This window comes from Aythya ferina (genome assembly GCF_964211825.1).
Source record: "Aythya ferina genome assembly, chromosome: 2".
NCBI classification, from domain to species: Eukaryota; Metazoa; Chordata; class Aves; order Anseriformes; family Anatidae; genus Aythya; species Aythya ferina.
In genome coordinates, this window is record NC_140297.1 from 125,262,622 (window position 1) to 125,282,364 (window position 19,743).

Here is a 19,743-nt window from a genome sequence, read left to right on the forward strand (position 1 = left end):
AAAACAAGTAAATATAATCAGCAAGATTATCAACACCTCAGGACACCTATACACAAGAATATGAGCTAATAAACACTCCATTCCTTTTAACTGCTTTTTACTGTATTTTTCACTACTGCTCACATCACAACCATTCCAAGACTACTGTTACGGGGATAAAGTACGGTATTTCCCTTAGCTAAACTCCATTATTTGGTATAATTTCCCATTGTAAGTTCCCATAATTAATCAGTGCAATCAGGAAACAGCTAGAGTCCCCCCAAAAAACTTATTTGTACAAATTCCACATGTAGTGTTTCCGTAAGCTACGGAAAGAAACCTTAAATCTCTTTCAAGCACACGTCTATGACACAGCAGCACAAAGCTACCATGGTAACAACTGTCTGCCAGGTCTAATTGCATTTCATAAAATAATTTCAAAATGGATTTAAAAATCTGTTTCTTAATTACCATCTTCCCCACTGGGAGTACAGGATTATTTGATAGTAATTCTTTACAATTAGAGAGCTCCACTGATTTGCTGTGAATGAAACTTCATCCAGTGGTCTATGCACAAGACTTTGTGTCACAGCCACAAATTCACTCGACATGCAACAGCAGAAAGTAGGGAAAGGAGCATAATATAGAGAGTTTCCATCTCAAGCAAACAGAACCAAGGAAGCACTTAAAAACTATCATTATATTTACAAATTAAACATCTCTGCTTTTGAATTCTGAGGTCATGAATCTCTTCCTGTTGTTACCACTATAAATACTGGAAGTAGTGGTTAATTGTATTACCTTTATTATTTGTAGTTGAACCCCCTCGTCTGTTTGAGGACCTTGAAAACAGCCACATATTGTCTCAATAATCCTATCAATTAATTTTTTGCCTGGAGCTGTACTGTCTGGAGCATTCCCTGTCAGGTGCCCATATGCTATAAGTTTCTGAAAGAAAGAAAAACATAAATTAAAGCATAAAAAAATAAGTCAGCTTTTCATTAGAATAAATAAATGTATTTGATAGCTCTAATTTGCACCTTGGAACCAAAACTACCCCAACTCTCAGTAAACATAAAGGATGTTTTTTTAAAAGAAGGTCCCCAGATTTATTCAGTTTTCACTGAGCATCTGCAATACAAAGTTTGTCAACAAGCTTAACATTAAAGCTTTTGGTTCAATAATTAATAATGTTTTAAAACAAACAGGATTTGAAAAGAACAACACCACATCACACAAATCAGTTGTCACCAGCACACGTGTTTTTAATAACAGATAAACTGGCTACAGATGTTTTCTATTTAAGCCACTAGCTAGCCTTCTCTTTTTAAATGTTCTCTTTCTCTCTCTAGGTCTTCAATACTTCAAATATGAGTATATTACAAAATTAACAATATTCTGTTCCAATAGGAACAGTATTAGGCATGACAGTATTTATAAATCCGCATGACTTCCTCATACTTTAAGAAACAAGTAGCAAGGCAGCCCAGAAAGACAGCACAGCAGTTGTGTATGTATAAGCCTGTGAATGTAAATAAATATATTCAAGTTTGCTGTTTTTAGGCCACTCAGGAGGAAACGGTGACTAAATTCTGTGCTGAAAACATTGTATGTGCCGATAAGCTTTGAGAAACTAGACGTCTCATATTTACAGTATTTTATTGCAATTATAAATAGAATAAAGGGAAACTGGTAACTATATACCTGCAATTAGTGAAGCTTCAGTCTTTCATTTAGGCTATTGATAGTATTTCAATTCATAGATATATAAGTGAAAACAGGCAGCTGTTCACTAACATAATAAAATTGATACAAAAATGCAACTAACCTGTGGCAATATGTATATACAAAAATAAACATAGATGCACTACATTATAAATAGGACAGTCACCTATTGTCAGATATATAGTTGATTTCACTGTGTGTGCAATAAGGTAAAATAACAAAATCAACAATGTTATTTGTTACATATAACTGTTACTCCCCCTTCAAATCAACACGATTTTGTAGTTGACAGTTGAAACATCTTCATACAGACCTGTAAACAATCTAGAGATGTGCTGACAATCCTGGGGCACTTGGACTGGCATGCCAACTCAAATGGTAGGAAGTACTTGTCTGCTTCAATAAAGCTCGTCTTTGATTTCACTGGTGGAAGAGTGCTTGAACCAGGCTTTGCTTCTCCATGAGGGGGACTAAACAGAAAGATTTAATTAGGATGCTGTAAGTCACCGCACAAATAGTTCTCTCCACTGCAACATTTATGAATGAAATAAAATATCAAGAAAATCAGCATTAGGAAAGAATAACTGCTATGAAATTAACACAAAGGTAATATGTTCATATAAATATTCCTTAAAGCTTTTATACTATATCTATGTCTTTTATGGATGAGTGCCGTGACCTACTTGCACACTAAGTAGATATTCAGTTGTCCCTGCTGGTTTGAAGGCATAAAAAAAAAAAGACTTATTTTCCCTGAAAACCAGAAAAGCCCCTCCTCAAATGGTGGGTAAAAAGTGGGGAAGGCATTCAATAGCACTTCCACAGTCAATGATAATTCCTGGAGAAGTCTAGGAAGAAGTTACACTGTTGGAACAGATCAAATGCCAGCTTGCCAAAATAACAAAACAAACAAAATCCAGAAAAAAACAAACAAACAACAACAAAAAACACACACACACAAAAAAAAAAAAAAAAAAAAAAAAAAAAAAAAAACACACAAATCTTTGCTCTTCTTGTGCTCCAGATGACAGCACAGAATTTCAAAGTTCAGTGGTTATCATTGTATCTCTCTTGGGTGAGGTATGCAAAAAAACTGTAAGTGTGCAATATTTGAGATGATTATAAAATGTTGAAGTCTTATTGCCTAAAGCATCTTTAGAAGCAACGTGCTTATTAAAACTAAGCAAAAATGGACAATTAAGGGTAGGTAATTTTTCATTAATTCGTGTGCATCAGTGTAGTCTGCCTTTGACTCGAAGCAAGATATCTGGGTTTTTATTTCATAAAATGGCTCATCACCTTTATAAAAGCATTCTTGATAATTTTGTGCACACATGCATATCTTTACAGGTAAACTACAAAACTACACTGTCTTCCACAGATTTGATAAAAGGTATGAAGAAGAAAAAAGAACACAACCTCCTATTCTGTAGTGAGAGACTACAACATTCTTGCAGTAATTCAAATGTGTATTTACAGAACTAGTCGAAAATGAAGGTCCTTCACATTTGTTGCAAATTAAAGCAGACGCTTCAAGGAAATTCTTCATACCCAGATGGTAGCAAATAAATGTTTTTCACGTTGATGAAATAGAAGAATGAACTGCCAAGAGCTTATTATGAATCCAAAGAATGAATGCAATCCCATGCATCACGGAGAAAGCCTTAAACTAACTAACGTGATAAAATATCAGTACTCCAGCTTTTCAAGGAGCAATCTGGATTGTCCTTGAGAAGACATTTGGTAGCACGTTCAAACAGCCCTCCTTCTGTAGGCTGCTTTAAAAGGGCACCTAAATTCTAAGTCTTAATAGTGAATAATTAGCGTTAAGGTTTTACTTTTCTAATAAATAATTTCTCTTTTGAAGGCTTAAGGATTTCTCTATATTTTTTGTTGCAGAAAAACAGAGGTTTGTTTTTCTATCATCAGATACATAACTTTATTTATTGCCCAATATTGTTTTGCTGGAAACAGAGCTCTTTTGAACAAAACCCAGATCAGATAAATTGCAGAAGAAGAACATGATTCTTCTACGTTCTTCAACCTTTCCCAAATTCCTATAAGAGCTTTTCTGTGAAGAATGGCAGGGTGGTATCTCTCGCTCTTGTCTGATGACAAACTGTTCTTTATCTGTTGATTATGTCTACTAATATCATTGAAATTAGGTTAAAAGAACACTCCAGAAATACAACTGGAGTTTTTCAGAAACGAGGAACAGGCCATAATGTGACTCAGAAAATTAAGAACCTGTGCCACACAAAGCTACTGCAGAAGCCTGAAGCTTCTCTTAACTGAAGGCCAGAAAAATTCCCCCAAATAAGTACGGTGACATTACATTTGTCTCCAGAAAGATAACTCAGTAAGTTCATCACCTCACTGATAATGGAAAGGAGGGGGACAGCAGGGAGTGGAGAGCAGAGTAACCCAAAAGGTCTTTCCTTCTTAATGTCATTCAAGAAATCACTTCAGATCTTTTTTTTTTTTCCCCCTCCATCAGACTGTGTAACCAGAAACTGTTCCTAACAAAACCTTCTTCCACCAAGGGATCTACCAAGCAACAGGAATATGAAATATGCTGATATTTACATATCAGTCATAGAAACAAGCTAACCTAGGTATCAAACAATAAATTTTTAAAAAGATTCTGGCAGCATCTGCTGTGTAATGGTTACATAAATCAGCTCGTCCTTTTCCATTCCATTCCCCTCTGTCCCACTGCCAAACACCAGTCCTGTTTAAAAACAAAACAAAATAGGCAGTATTCCATGCGAAATTCTGGGGAATTACAAATGATCTATTTTTCAGCATATACCAGGTTAGCAGTGAGAGCAGTTTCCTGTATCAGGGACTGGAAAAATTATTGCTAGAAGTCCCTTGTTAGGATATTCAAATCTCAATTACAGAAATAAAAAACTGAAAATACTTTTACAAACTAAGAGGTTTTGCTATTTTAAGACCTAGAAAAAGAACGTTTTTTCCTGCATCTAAAAAAATTGACTATACAGTAAGAATGGGGTAAATCCATTCACATCAATGCCTTCAGAGAAGTAAAAGGCTACTGTCAGATTAAACACAGTACCTTAGAAAAAAAATCCAAAATCTATTTTAAAAATGCACATGGACACATAAGACATACACATTATACCTCGAAATCACAACTTTGAATATTAACTGGACAGAATTTAAGCACTGGGAAGTTCGGAAATGGCTGAACCATGCTTATATACGTCATTATAATTCAGCTCTGCCATTAGTTTTCATGTGGTATTTAATGACAGGACCAGATATTATTTTTCTTTATTTAACATTATGCATTTCTTTCTTATCATTCTTCAAATTTTGTACTTTGACTTTATTTATACTACTTTAAATAAAGCTTTTTTTATAAAAACACATCATGACTGAGACTGCCTGTGGCGCTTTGGGCAATGTTATCTGAACACTACACAAATATTAAATTTGTTTTTACAGCCTTACTATGAGCTGATAGCATAGACTTTATTTTGCAAGTGGGAACTGAAGCACAATGACTCAATCAAATGCATCCATTAATTTTTATATGCCCAATTTGAAAAGCCGCGAGAATAAATTGTTTATGTATTTGATATTAAATAGTCCTCGACATCTTCTGAAATAAAGTTCCCACTTGTCTTCTTTCCAGCTAGAAGTGCTTGAATTTCCCAAGCCAAAACTTGTAGCTCTCCGCTTGAATGCCCAAAGATAAAGCACAAATCACCAGCAGCCAGTTTTGACATTTGCAGTTTAAATGATTTGCCTAAAACAGGAATTCAGTTCCCGGGCAGAATGCAGGCCCCCAAACGGCATTCAACTGCTTAAGCTGTAAGACAACTTTCACCATCAGTCTCATCCACTGAGCTGGTTCTTTCAATAAGTAGGTACCACAGCACTGCCCTGACTGCCCTGATGATTAATAATGTACACTGAATGATGAAGAAGATCCTGTGGAATGTTTAATTTCAACACTAATAATGTTGGAAGTCTACCAATATTTAAAAACTTACTTGCTGATAGGGGAAGGGTGCTGAATGCCAGTTTTTGCTTCTGCCATCACTTCTGGACGAACTGACTGCAGGAACCTACACCTATTCCCTAACAAGATCTCTTCCAATTACTCTAGTCTTCTCTACCTGTTCCCACTTTCTCTCCTCAGCCTCCCACCTCTTGCTCGCTCACAGTTTATGTCCTTTATTTGCATTCCAGGCCTTCACCTTCCTCTAAACCCCTTTCAAATCATTTTAAACTCAGGCCCCTCCACCGCTGCCTTCCCTTCTGCGCTTCCCACAAAGTCCTTTTCTAATCCTGACCCTTCCTCTACCCTCCCCAGCCAGCTGATTGCAGCCCATTCCCTCCCTCTAAGCCATCTCCTGCCTGTACTCCCAGGTCCTGTGCCTTGCATCCCAACAGCCAGTAACAAAAGCTGCACTTTTAGCACATTTCCAGATATCACCAACCTTACAAATAATGTTGAGAATGCTTTTCAGAGTGAGCCATGTTCACAGTTCAGAATAAGCATGGTACACATTTCAAGAAGGTAAAGCGCGATCGCTCAATATGATGAACTATCACATACCTTTGCTTTTCTGTTTCAGCCTTTATTTCCTCTGTAAAATGAAACAAAGGCAGAGTTACAGAAATGGAATCATAACCACAAACATAAAATGAAATAACGTAAAGTGATTGGAAAGCAAAACTATTTAGGCAATCATCTGAAAACAGGATTAGTTTACAACAGTACATACAAGGTTACAAGCAGTTTTGTGCAGGTTTCTACTGTTCAATTGCACACGTTGCAAACTATATAGAAACTACTTTACAGATCTATATTACAAACTTAACATTTAAGCTTGCATCCAGTCATGTCAGCTAAACACCATGTCCCCAGAATGTTTCTGCAAACATATTTAGATTAATAGGCCTCCGTAATTCCCTCCCCCCTTTTCACAGTTCAGGTATTTTAAAATGAGGAAAACTTGAATATTGAAACTATTCATCTACATGATATACCACTTGTTAAACCTGGATTTTTACAGACGATAAAGAAACCACCACTGCTGGTTCATACTTAAAGCCCTTCATGACTAATAATTGTCTTTGGTTTTAAACACCTGTAGACACCGAATAACTGGAGCTGGGAGAGTGTCTGAAGCACCTCTATTTCATACTGTGTTATAATGAATTAAACAAGAAGACTAATAGCTTAATGATGCTGACAAGACTTTTTAAGTACCTTTCTACAATATGTTTTAAAAGTAGTTTAAAAATGCTGAAACTGACTTTAGGAAACATCTTCCATTTCAAGAGTCCTCGTGTTTGCATTCTCTGTTTACTAAAACACATGAATCATATGAAGAAAGTCTACAAAGACTAGGATTTCCAATGCTGTAGGAACACATTTTTATAACAAAATCTACAGGATCAAGCATGACTATGTGTGTGTGTGTGTGCATGTGTGTGTGTGTATATATATATATATATATATATATATATATATAATGTTCTAAAAATGATCTCAGGAAATCCATTCTAACATCAAATGCTTCTCAAACATGCAAAACCACAATCAGCTAAAACAAACACTTCACACAGATTTTTGTTTATACCTTTTGAACTAGTGGCATGGATTGATTCTAACAACAAAAAAAGTATTAAATATTTCAAACTAAGCTCCCATACAGCGAAAGTACACTATGTTTGTGTACAGTTTACCATTTTACACATCCATTCTGTTTCACTTGCTAAAGACAGGCTCCTAAGTTTGATTGTTCACCACAAATCACTAGCATTGCGCCAACTATGCTTACCAACAGACTTGCTCAATGTAAAGAAAGTGAACATAACCCGTGGACACGAACCCAAAATCTAAGCATTATTTTTGATATGATTGGTATTCTTGTTTAGCCCCAGCAACACCCAGTGGTTAGCAAGCCAGTGGTTTAGCTGAGAAATTCTAGTCTGGATGTAGTTCAAATCCATGTTATCCAGGACTAGGAAAAAAATGCAAGTAATTCCATACTGCAGTTATCTAATATTCCTCAACATGTAACAATCATAAATAGAATAAAAAATCCACAGTCAAAGTTTCAGGAAAGTACGCCTTCCTACCAGTCTATGAAGCTTCATCTGCTTACACACTTGAAGATAAACTCCTGACCAACAGAAAGAAGCCCTCTTCTTCCCTTCCAGTGTCTTTGCATCTTTACCTTCTGCCTCAGCATTCACACCCAGAAGTGATGCTCTGAGATGCTGTGAAGTCTGTCCAACAAACTGCATTGCCAACCCAAAGGTACAACTGCAGAATGGCTTCCAAGGTCAAAGTGTCCAACTGAAGTGGCAAAACCGAGCAGACTCTTGCCCAATACCTTATTATTCAGAGCACAAAATGAAACAGTGCACAACAGAAACTAATGGTATCTTAATGATCTGCTTAGACAGTAATCCTAATAATGCCAGCAAAATATTAACAGTTTCTGGCTGTAAAATAACACACGGTATTAGTGTCATTGAACAGTAGGGGACAGACACTTAACACTGAAGTAAAAATTCAAGTACTGAACTTGAATTAATTTGAGCACATAGAAGACTTAACAGCACCACTCTTTTAAACCCTCATTTTTATTTATTTTTTAAATATTAAGCTCACATTGAAAACAACACAAAAATTTAGAAGCTTTAGAAGAAGGTGATCTGGAGTGGTCAGCATGAATTCATGAGGACTCATGCCTGATCATCACCTTCTATGATGAAACAACAGGTGAAGGGAGAGTGGTGGACATTGTCTGCATACACTTTGGTAAGGCTTTCAACACTGTCTCCCATAAGATTCTCATAGAGCAGCCGATGAAGTTTGGGCTGGCTGAGCAGACAGTGAGGCGCACTGAAACCCAGCTGAACAGAAGGCCCACCAGGCACACAGCCTGCTTGCAGGCCAGACACCAGCAGCACACCCCAAGGGATGGACCAGGTCTGCTCCTGTTCAACACCCTCATTAATGCTCTGGATGAGGGGGCAGAGTGCGCCCTCAGCAAGGCTGCTGATGACACAAACTGGGGGAGAGGTGGATATACCAGAGGGATGTGCTGCCATCCAGAGGAACCCCACCAGCTGGGACAAATGGGCCAACGAGAGCCTCATGAAGGAACACAAGGAGAAGTGCAAAGTCCCGCACGTGGGGAGGTATGGCCCCAGCCACCCGGCTGCAAAGAGAAGGCCCTGGGGGTCCTGGTGGCACCAAGCTGAACACCAGGTGGTGGTGGGTCCGTGCCACACAGGTAGTCTGGGCTCCGTCACGCCAAGTCCCGTCAGCAGGACAAGGGAGATGGTTCTTTCCCTCTGCTCAGCACTGGGGAGGCCACACCTGGCGAACTGTGTCCAGGTCTGGGCTCCCCAGTACGGGAGAGATGTGGAGCTACTGGAGAGAGGCCAGCAGAGGGCCTCAAAGATGTGAAGGGACTGGGGCACCTCTCCTGGGAGGAGAGGCTGACACTGGGACTGCTTGGCCTGGAGAAGGGGAGCCTCAGGGGGCATCTCCTCAATGTACACAAAAACAGATTAAATTTCAGATTACAATTTTATCATATTTTAATAATCTGAAACAAACACAATAGTTTATGCAACAGTTTTACTTCAGGTCACTCAGGTACAAGAGTCAACTAGTCTTTATTGATAACACAAATATTTATGTATTTGCAAGTTACTTATGTATTTGCTAGTGGAAGCCAACTAATCTATAATAAGAATCAATTCAAATTTGTACTATAAACAAAGAACCAAGCCAGACACACAGAAAATTTTAGAGAAAGCAAAAAATAAATAAAAAAGCTGAAGCTGGAAAATGAGTATTAGTATTCTTCCATGCATCAAATGGCAGTAGTAAAACCCTTCTTAAATAAGAAAAGCAAAAACTCCATGATCTTCTCTAGAAATTTAGTTTGGGATTTTTTTTCTCTTCTAAGAAAGGAAGCAGTTAAAAATGAAGGAGTAAAATCAAAAACCACAAAGACCGACTCCTTTAAAAAGGATAAATCAAAAAACACATAAGGAATCAAGCATTCTTTCCTTTCCACAAACACCAGAATGCAAAGCTCTGCTTCAGCAGCTCAGCTTGCACCGTACCGTTGGCATGCTGCACCCCTTAGGCTGACTACTTGCCCTTAGGAAAGGAACAAATTATAGCTGAACTTTTCCAGTTTTCAGAATAGAAACAGTTATGATTGTTAAACAAGTGTGAAAACTGCTTACGGAAGAGAGCCAGCTCTCAGCTAAACTTGTGTGTCCCCAGCCTCTCCCCTTCCCCATGCACAATAATAGTTTTTCATTAAAAGCACATCTTAAGCGCAAATATTCTTCCTGTACTATTTAAAGCAGATGTGACAAGAGGCAAGTGTTCAGCTCCTCCAGGCAGTTTTGCAAGTTCGAAAACCTGTGTTCAACTGTTACTTAAACAAATTTCTTCCCCTGGAAGCACTGCACGAACAAAGACAGCCCCTGGCAAACAGAAACATGAAATAACATTCATGAAAAGATAGATGAGAATTAGTGGCTCCTCTTTGCATTGAGTCCTTTTATTCCTAAACTAAAAGAATGTATCAAACCCAGCAGGCTTTCATCGCGGTGCTACATGGGATTATTTGAATTTAATCTCTTATTTGTAAATCATAACACTACTTGCAGACATGACTAAAATTAAAAAAAAAAAAATCCAACTGATTACAACCCTCACTGCACTGCTGATATTCTAACATATTATCACTATTATTTATTGAAATAGTGCAAGAGGCTGTCTTCACAATAGGTCACAACAATTCGTAACAGAAAACAGCAGCTTTTGCAATTGAAGGAAGTATACTACAATTAAAGGGAAACATTTCTGCAAGTGTCAATCTAATTAAATGTTACTGCTATTTCAAGCAGCATTGCATCACTCTAATGTGAAAGCACAGGTTACATAACCTTAAATAAAAACAAAGGTTCTTTACAGTAGCCAACAGCAATTCTTTCAGGAGGCTAAAAGATTTTAAATGTCTGATAAGTACATGACAAGATACCACGGCTTTTAATGAGGCAGGTATCAGACTTTGAATTCACTTTTAACCTTGAGAGTGGGGAAACCCTAATTTCCATCACTGCCTGACTGCTCCCCTCACCTCTCCGCACCAAAACACGAGTCAATCACTGTACAATTTCATAGTCATGTAATAACCATATCAAATAGGAAGCATACAGAAATTTGAGGAGCATCAGCAGAAAAACAGATTACAATGAAGAAAACTAACAATTCTTAATGCTAGCTAAATAATCTACTAATGGCAGATGAACCAAAACACCGAGATATTTTTTGTAATGTAAAAAAGTACTCCTCTCCCTCCCCCCCCCCCCAAAAAAAAAAAACACAACAAACAACAACAAAAACACCTACATATGATCTAGAAAAGAGAGAGGAGCCAACTGTGAAAACATTGTCTGCTTCCTTGTTTTGCTCTCTCCCTCTCCAAAGCATACACACAAAACCACGAAGGAGTGGAGTCAAAGGCTGGAAAACCTTATTGCCTGAGGATCACCATTCATTTTGAGAAGGAAGAGCAAGAGAAGATATAAGATGCTAGAATAAGGGAGGAAGACCATAGAAAAAGACTACAGGTTCCAGAGTCTCTGCGTTACCTCACGCAGAAAACACAGTGGGTATCACAGCTCAGAATATTTTATGGCATTGAAATGAAGTGCAGTAGAAATATCAAAATAAATCCCTCCTGAAATCTCACTTTCATACACAGCTCCACAAAAAGACCTCTTTATAGAGCTGTTTCACAAAATCAATAGAATTGTGGCTTTTGCCCACAGAAAAGAGAGCTGATTAAATAGATGCGTTATTCTGCAGTGTCTTGCAATGGTATACATCAAATATGCCACAACGCAGGTAAAGTGTGTAGTGCAAGTTTCAACGTAATGTTCCATTTCATTTACACTTAGACTATCACCACTGGTTGAAAACTGTTGTTGAACTGTTTGAAAAGACCTAAGAACTTAGATTATTGTATATTATTATAATATATATTCTTCTGTTCTCATCACTCCAACTTCACTATTTCAGCATGTGATAATTTTTATTGCCCTCTTCAGAGTGTTAATAGTTTCTACTAAAAATCCAAACCAAACCAAACCACCCCAACCACCTAGTTTCTCGTTTTCTCCCTTTAATGCCCTGTAATCAGTTAATCTCATCAACAACTAAGTCTGTAATGACAACTGGTAACACCTAAGCACCAAGGTCAGAATGGGCCAAGTAGGTCAAGCAGGTGCTGTGGGCCATCCTAACCTGTCTATAAGGCTGATCAAACTCCAACTTAGAACTAATCAACTGTTTGCCCCACAGATTTGGCACAATGGACGATTTACACCTTGGCTATACAGAAGGATCGAAGCTCTTCTCCAATTCCCATCTGAAATTCAGTTATGACCGGGCTGTTCTCTGGGTTCCTGTGCCTCAGTTCTCCGACATCTCAAATGGACCCCTCTCCTCCAGGTTATCTTGAAGTTCCACGTTTCTATATAAAACTAGTTCTGTATTTCTTTCTTCATTCTGCATACCTCAATATGCTGTATTTTCTCCTTCAGTATCATGTAAAATTTAAATATTCTACAGTTGTATTTTGGCAGAGGTCATGGATGGTCATTGTTAGCCCTGGGAGCTTATGAACCTTGCTATTTGGAAAAGAGCAAACTATTTACTGTAAAATTGCAAAGTACATCACAAGTTCATTACACAGTACGATGGCAGAAAAAAACACATACACTTAGAAGCATTTAATACATTTCTCACACATTTTTCCATTCTCACATCAGACTTCTCACATCAAAAACGAAAGGACATGCTATGTTTCTGCAACTCCATATTCCAAACAAGTGATTTTGCCAGCCAGAGAAGCACATGTGTAAGTCGATTCTAAAAAGATTTGTACATCTGAAGACAAATATTTAGAGTAAACAGCAGAATTCAAGCTTATTTACCTAACTGAAAGTCACCTGGAACAGGAAACATCCTGTATTTCCACTGGAGGAAAAACTGTTGGCTCATAAAAAATCACACCCTGAATTTACACACCTGTTCCTATGCTCACTGGGGCAAGGTAGAAGTAGCTTTGCTTCCACTTAGCATTGAAAAAAATTGGAATTTCCAACTCTTCTTAATGCCAAAAGCGCGTGGAAATTACTGAAATTCATAACCCTATTACAACTGGAAAAAAAAAGCTATTAACATAATGAACTGATGATAGTGGGTAGTGGCATTTTAAAGAATTGTAACCATCCTGAGTAACCAGAAGATAGAGCTCGCCAAAGCAGTGCTGAATGCAATCCTCTAAGGAAACAAGTCAATGTTTGGAGTTCATATTACTTATGCCATAGAACATTAACATGAGAAGAAAGCAATTTGAATTCATTTATTTTGAGTCAAAGCACGTGAATGAGATCCAAGGAATGTGCAGCAAAGAGAAATTTAAATTATATTAATATCTGCATTAAAAAAAGCTATTAAAATATTAAAGGCTTCGCTTGAATTGACTTGGCTTGCTTCCTTCTATGCAGGTATTAGTGATTGTCTCCAATGTCATGCAAAACATTGTGGAAATTGAGGATTATGAAACCCACATTTTTTTTTTAATCATTAATAATACTGAAATTGTCCTTCATGTCTGGGTATATGGAAGCCCTCAACGACCAAGCAGTCTAAAGGTACACATCAATATGAAAGCACAAGATAAAGTTAGCTAGACTGTAAATAATAAAAAAGTATAAAATTGTATTTGTAGACAACTTTAATGAATGACATCCCAACTATGTAATATGATTACAATATACATGGTGATAGTAGTTAAAGAAATTTTACCAAGTTTCAACTCACAGAAGATGTATAAACATAACGGGAGTGAAGAAATTTCCCCCTCAACCTCTCCCTCAAAGAGAAAAAAATCCGAGCAGCCCATACTGAATGCTCTTTCTTTCAAAACAGGATGTTAGAATATATTTCTAGATATACATCCAAAATGTGTTTCTTTTCTTGATATCTGCTACTCAGTTATTTCAAGCAGTATCAAAAAAAATAATTCTCTGACCTATTCAGCTGAAGTAAGGAAGCATTAACTCCTGAAAGTCAACAACAGACTTCAGAAAAAAATAAATAAAAAATAATTAGGACTGAGAAGTCCAGACAATAGAACAAGAGAAACACACAGCCACTTTTAACTCAAGATCCCTTGCATTTGGACAATGATGACTCACGGATGATCTCCATGGGACATTTCTGCCAAGTTAGTAGGTCTGAGATAAAACAGAGAGCACGGGTGAAGGTATGTGTAGCAAATCTGGCACTTGTTCTTACCTAAACATTGTTCCTAACATTTAACCCCCCTGCAGGTCTTTCAAATAGCTGAGGATTTGCTAAGAGATGAACCATGTCAAGCACAGACAGCACAAAAGTCTTCTTCAGGCTTCCAGCTCACCACTTTTCTTGCTCTGACAGTCTCTAACTAACTCCCTACCTCTGAACTACTCCAGTTCCAACATGTTTTCTTGCACTGACGATGTATGGAGAGTAGTAATTGGCATACAGATTATGTTATTTTCCTCTCCCATTTCTTTTTTAATTGTATAGGCATACTAGACTTCCAGTAGCTTTTAATAATTCTCTTCCAGTAACTTTTAATAGATCTATCTGCAGTGTTAATTTCTTTCAGTGTATGTAAATAGCAAACAAAAAATGAAAGCTTTATAAAAAGATTCACTGAGACCCCAAATTACCATAAAATAATTAAACAGTTTAATACAACACTGTTGTTCTCGCTGATGATCAAATCGAGTTGACCTCCCTAAAACTGGCAGAAGTGTATGCAAATTCATTATAGGAAGATAGTACCGAAATTATCTGTATTTTAGCCTCTACAAGAGATGGTTATTCACTATGAAAGTTGAGGTTTTTTCCTTTAAATGGGATTCCCAAGATACACGCCATGGCAATTTGTCCTCCTGTAAGCCCTACAAACAGCTTTCCCTATCACACCTTCCAAAACGCAGACATCTCCTCCCTTCCCCCAAATCCTCCCAAACACAGTGACTATGCCATGGCCAAAAAAGTCCTATTTTGGGGAGTCCATGAAGAGGCTGATGGCAGCACTAGACCTTCAGGGGTGCAGTTTTTGTTGTTTTAACCTAGAAAGCTAACCTTAACCTAATGAGAAACAGGAGTGGAAAGAATATAGATAGAGTTACATACATAGGACCAAAGTGTGAATTTCAACTATGTGCACTCTCCCTGTTGTAGGATACCATGTGTGTTTGTTTCCCCTCAAACTCCTGAGCCCACACCTTAGCACAGACCCTCAGATTTATTTTATTTATGCATCTGCTCTTCTGACTGCTGTTATTTGTTGTGGTCCATTAACTTTCTTTCTTCTCTCCTTTGTCTCCTCGGCAAGATCACAGCTCACACGGCTACAGTACAAGGACAGACAAGAGCAAAGCTCTGTGCAGATTTAAGCAAGTCACTGCTATGGTCTTCATCCAGCATATGATTGAGGCCATCAAACACATAATAAATAGCAAGTAGTTCTTGCATAGACTTGCAAAGCAGACGTAAGAGTACAGTTGAACACTTTACCTGCTTTCCATCACAGCTTATTACTCCAATTTCATGTTTACAGGTATGGAGGGAATAACTAAGGAAGCACCAATTAATCATACGATTTAAGAAATGCTCCAAACACCAGTTATATTTCAAGTCTGACAACTCTTGATGAAATTCAGTGTAGATCCTCCTTGTCATGCTCTTACAAAACCCCGAAACCTCGAACCAACTGAAGTACTGCAGATTATCTCGATAGGTTAGAATATAGGGAGTGGTACCCTCTGAAGTGTGTAGAGACGTAAGAACGTGTATGTGTGCACACATACATAGGAACACGAAAATGTGTACAGGTGAGGTGCTTAAACTTCAAACTGCACTAACCCTCTAAAGCAAGAGCTAATATAAGGAAGGAACATGGTGTGTTGTCATGTCCTATGCCCTATCTTCTGATCTGTTGGAGGTTTGCAGCAAGTCGCATTGAAGTATTTTTCTGCTTTCACATCTGCAACTCAAAACACAGCAACTGTGTCTGATGGTCCTTGTTGGGCTTTTCATCTGCAAAGCAATCTTCTGAACTTCATTTACAGACTGTCATTCATACAGACAGCACCAAGCTCTCAGCTCCACTGCTCATGATAGAGTTATCATTTGGGAACACGCAACTGATGTAAATTCAGAAACTCGACCTGTCTCGATGCAGCCAACATCACTACCTACTCCTTCGGGTCATTACGTACGACATTTTCAAACAGAGCATCACTGGCAAATCTCTTCAAAAGAAGAAGCTACTCTACTGGCCTCTTTCTGCTTAAAATTAATTCAGAATAGTTCAATCCAGGGTGTTTCAGGACTAGGTTTTCTGTAATAACCTTTCTACTTGCTAAGCCCCAAGTCTAAAATAGTGTCAACTCAAGTTGCTTCACTCTTCTTCACAGGGAAGGGGGACACAGATGTAGGTCACGCATTGCCAAGAATAACTGAATTGCACTCACTAGCATTTCTAGTATGTGGCAGAAAAGCTCATTTACTGTAGCAGCAAATCCCTCTGCTTCCCTCCAGTAACTTATGAGTCCCCATCTTTTCTTAAATACACAGGAAACTCCCAGCAGCATCCAAACTTGGGTCTTCACTCCTCAAAGAAATTTCTTAGATCAAAATCAAAGCATGGAAGCAGATTTTATTTACATCTTTGAAACACAGTTAAGAGGATAGTAACAGATCTTTATTTTATCAAACAGCACACACCTTTAAACTACACCTTGTTCCAGCCCTTTGTGGTATCTCTTCCCACTACCCCCAGACCCTGGTTTCACATTCAGAACTGGCAGCACAAGCTGCTCAAAAGATGGGTTAATATGCAAGCAATTTGCTTTCTTACCAAATCCAGGCACCTAAACAGATTATAGAAAAGATCTTGCTGAGAGGCTCAGTTTCCCAATATGCTTTACCCAATCCAACAGAGGGTGACCACTGAAGAAGGCGGTTCCTCCTAACTGCGTGCTCCTTACACAATCGCTGCCAAGGCACGAGGCTTAAATAGCTTGGTAATTTGGGTTTTCATTGGGTCTTCTTTCTCACATACTACGTTAAGGTTCTTGTGAGGTGTGTAAGTCCTCATTCCGGAGGCTTCTGCCCCAGCACGCAAACACAGCAACAGCTATCCAAAAAAAGAAGCCAGTAGCACAGCATTTTGAAAACAGTCCCCTCAGATATTTTGATTTTTTAAAATATTTTTTTCCCTCCTTAAACTAAACAACATATTGTGTATAGATGAATCAAAACACTACACAGGCCAAGCAAAGACTTCTCAGAAAGAAAAATTTAAGACTATTGTTCAATGCATCAAATGACACAAACCTTTTTGCTGCTTTATGTAACATGACCTTCCTCATCACTGCAGCAGCTGTAATACGGCAGTACGATTCTGTGCATGTTTACACAGGGCCCTTACCAGTTGAAAAGCAAAACAGTTATGCTGTATTAAGAAAGTAAGAGATTAAGTTTTAAACTTGAAGTTCAACTTTTATTTTTTTACTTTTTTTTTTTATTTATTTATTAAACTTGGATCTGTTCCTTCAGCTGGTTTTACCATGTGTCTGAAGGTAAAAACACAAGAGAAAACAAGTGCTTTAGCCAGGATTGCTGCTACTGATGGGGAAATGTGGGGTGTTAATTATAACAGAAATCACAGAAAGAACAGAAAACTAAATTCAACGTGTAAACATGGAAATGTGTGCCGAGGGAGGTAATTTATTTCTTTACTACGGAATATGGGAGGACAAAATACTGCAGAGATACAACCAAATTAAGACAGTCCCCTAGAAAAGTCTGATGAAAGGATATACTACAATTAGACTGGAGTAACTGTAATTTAAAGGAAGCACAATTCTACTGAGTATAATAGCATACATTACACTGATTAGAGTATGAGAATTTGGTTACCATCTCTCTTACCTAGTACCAAGTTGCTGACCTAGGAACACCACTGGAAGTCTTCTGAGACAAATAAGCAGCTTTTCTGCCTTAATAATTGATTTGACTTTTCAAATACCCTTGCCAAGAATCTTAAGTGCTGTCTAACTAACCCATAACAAGTTAAGAGAAACTAATTAAGAATTACAAGTTCTATAAAATCGGAATTATAAATCAACATAATTATGTCTTCAATGAAATGAAACTTAGGGCAGACGTTATATCCACATCTTCTCAACGCAACATTATAAAGCACTCTGTGTGTATGAGGCTCATGGAAATACCTAACTCCACTAGAAAGACTTCATCTACTCACAAAATTAGGTTTCAAATTTGAGGAGAAAAAAAAAAAAGAAAAAAACAAGCCTTAGGCCGTGACAGAACTTAATGGTTTATAATACTGCATAATTGTTCTAGGTTTCGCTAGAGTTGTTTGTACACTTAAAAATGACAGTATAGGGAAAAAAAAATGCTCATCTGATTCAACTGATGTGATGCATTAGTTCCTCAATGTATTTATCAATGGAAAAACAGAGAAATTACTCAAAAACATCTAGTCCTCTATCGATTTTCTCAGCACTTCATCTGTGTGAAGATTTTCTTTCAGTCAGCAGAAGTCTAGCTTGTGCCACGTGTAAGAGCAGGACTGCAGACACTCTCTGAACACTGCCTCAAAGCCAGCAGGAAACCTAAGAGGTCCTGCTAAGCAGTACCTCTGCTGTTTACCGTTGTGCAACGTTTGCCTGGTTCTAGAGGAGATGAATCACAACTCTTCATGTGCCACAATAGCTTGATACGTTGCCCTCATGATGTTCAGAGAAATCGAAATCCCTCAGTTTTTCTGATGCATCTTTTAAGAAATTAATTTGGATCTAGGTCTTTATACTTTCCTTCGTGCACTGAATATAATATAGCTACTTCAGAGTAAAAAGAAGTTTCAGGCTATACATCCCTCCAAAATTCGAGTGCAGGTATATATATATATATACACACAATTTCACACATACACACCTCTTTATTTAATGCGTGCTTTTTGCTCCCTAATCTAATCTACAGCTTGGAGAGGAAATTTTAATGCAGCAGAGCACAAGATAAACCACAAACATTTAACTAATAGTTTGATTCAGAAGATAGACCAGGGCTGAAACTGCAGTCAGAAGATATATTTCTAGCCTCTTCCACTGTTTATCAGGCATCCTGATAAACTTCTTATGAAAAATATGCCTATCTACTCAAAACCAACATATACTTTTTTTTTTTTTTTTTTTTATTTTCGAAGTTAAAACTGAAATTTGTAAGGGCAGGCAAATATACAAATTGTTTATATGGTATTCCTGGTGAAAGCTATCAGAAACATAGCACAATTTCTTGCACAGAAAGAGAGCTTATGGTAATTCACATTGCCCCTCCTTATGTCAGGCCAGACCTTTTTTCTCCCTTAATACAGTAGGCTATTTTCCCTCATTTTTAAGATCAAAAACTGAAGCACATCCCTCACACTTTGCTTTGAATAACATGAGTTTCTGCCAGAATACAAACATGAGAAACAGAAACAAATTTTGCAGAAGTAAAATTACATTAAAAATAGGGGAAAACATTTTCAATCCCATCACTTCTGTCTGTCTGAAAACCGTGTCTGAAATCAAACATACACAGAACAGAAGCTTCCGAATCCATCCTTCATCTGAAGGGACACAATGAGCTGCTTCTTTCTGAAGATCATCTGTAAGTCTGACCTTTTAAGCTCAAAGGAGGCAAACGCGAGCAGCTTGACTCAAAAAAAAAAAAAAAAAACAACAGAGACTCGATAGTAAGAAATTACCTCACCCATGTGTAATATAATTGCTGGTGTCTTCTGTTGTATACATCCCCATGAGAGAGAAATTTTTGCATAGGCTGATGTGCTGCTGCCACTTTCCTACCTTTTTTAA

General features: G+C 37.7%; 1 protein-coding gene across 2 annotated transcripts in view; it reads right to left on the reverse strand.

The window, feature by feature from the left end:
• Window positions 1-19,743, reverse strand: part of ARFGEF1 (ARF guanine nucleotide exchange factor 1) — a 93,050-nt gene that overhangs the window by 56,869 nt on the left and 16,438 nt on the right. For both annotated transcript variants that reach the window (XM_084510220.1, XM_084510221.1), the window contains exons 2-4: window positions 6,296-6,326; window positions 2,018-2,174; window positions 781-927 (exon numbers count right to left, since the gene is read on the reverse strand). In XM_084510220.1, coding sequence (XP_084366346.1) covers window positions 781-927; window positions 2,018-2,174; window positions 6,296-6,326 — 335 coding nt within the window. The remainder of the gene's footprint in view (window positions 1-780; window positions 928-2,017; window positions 2,175-6,295; window positions 6,327-19,743) is intronic.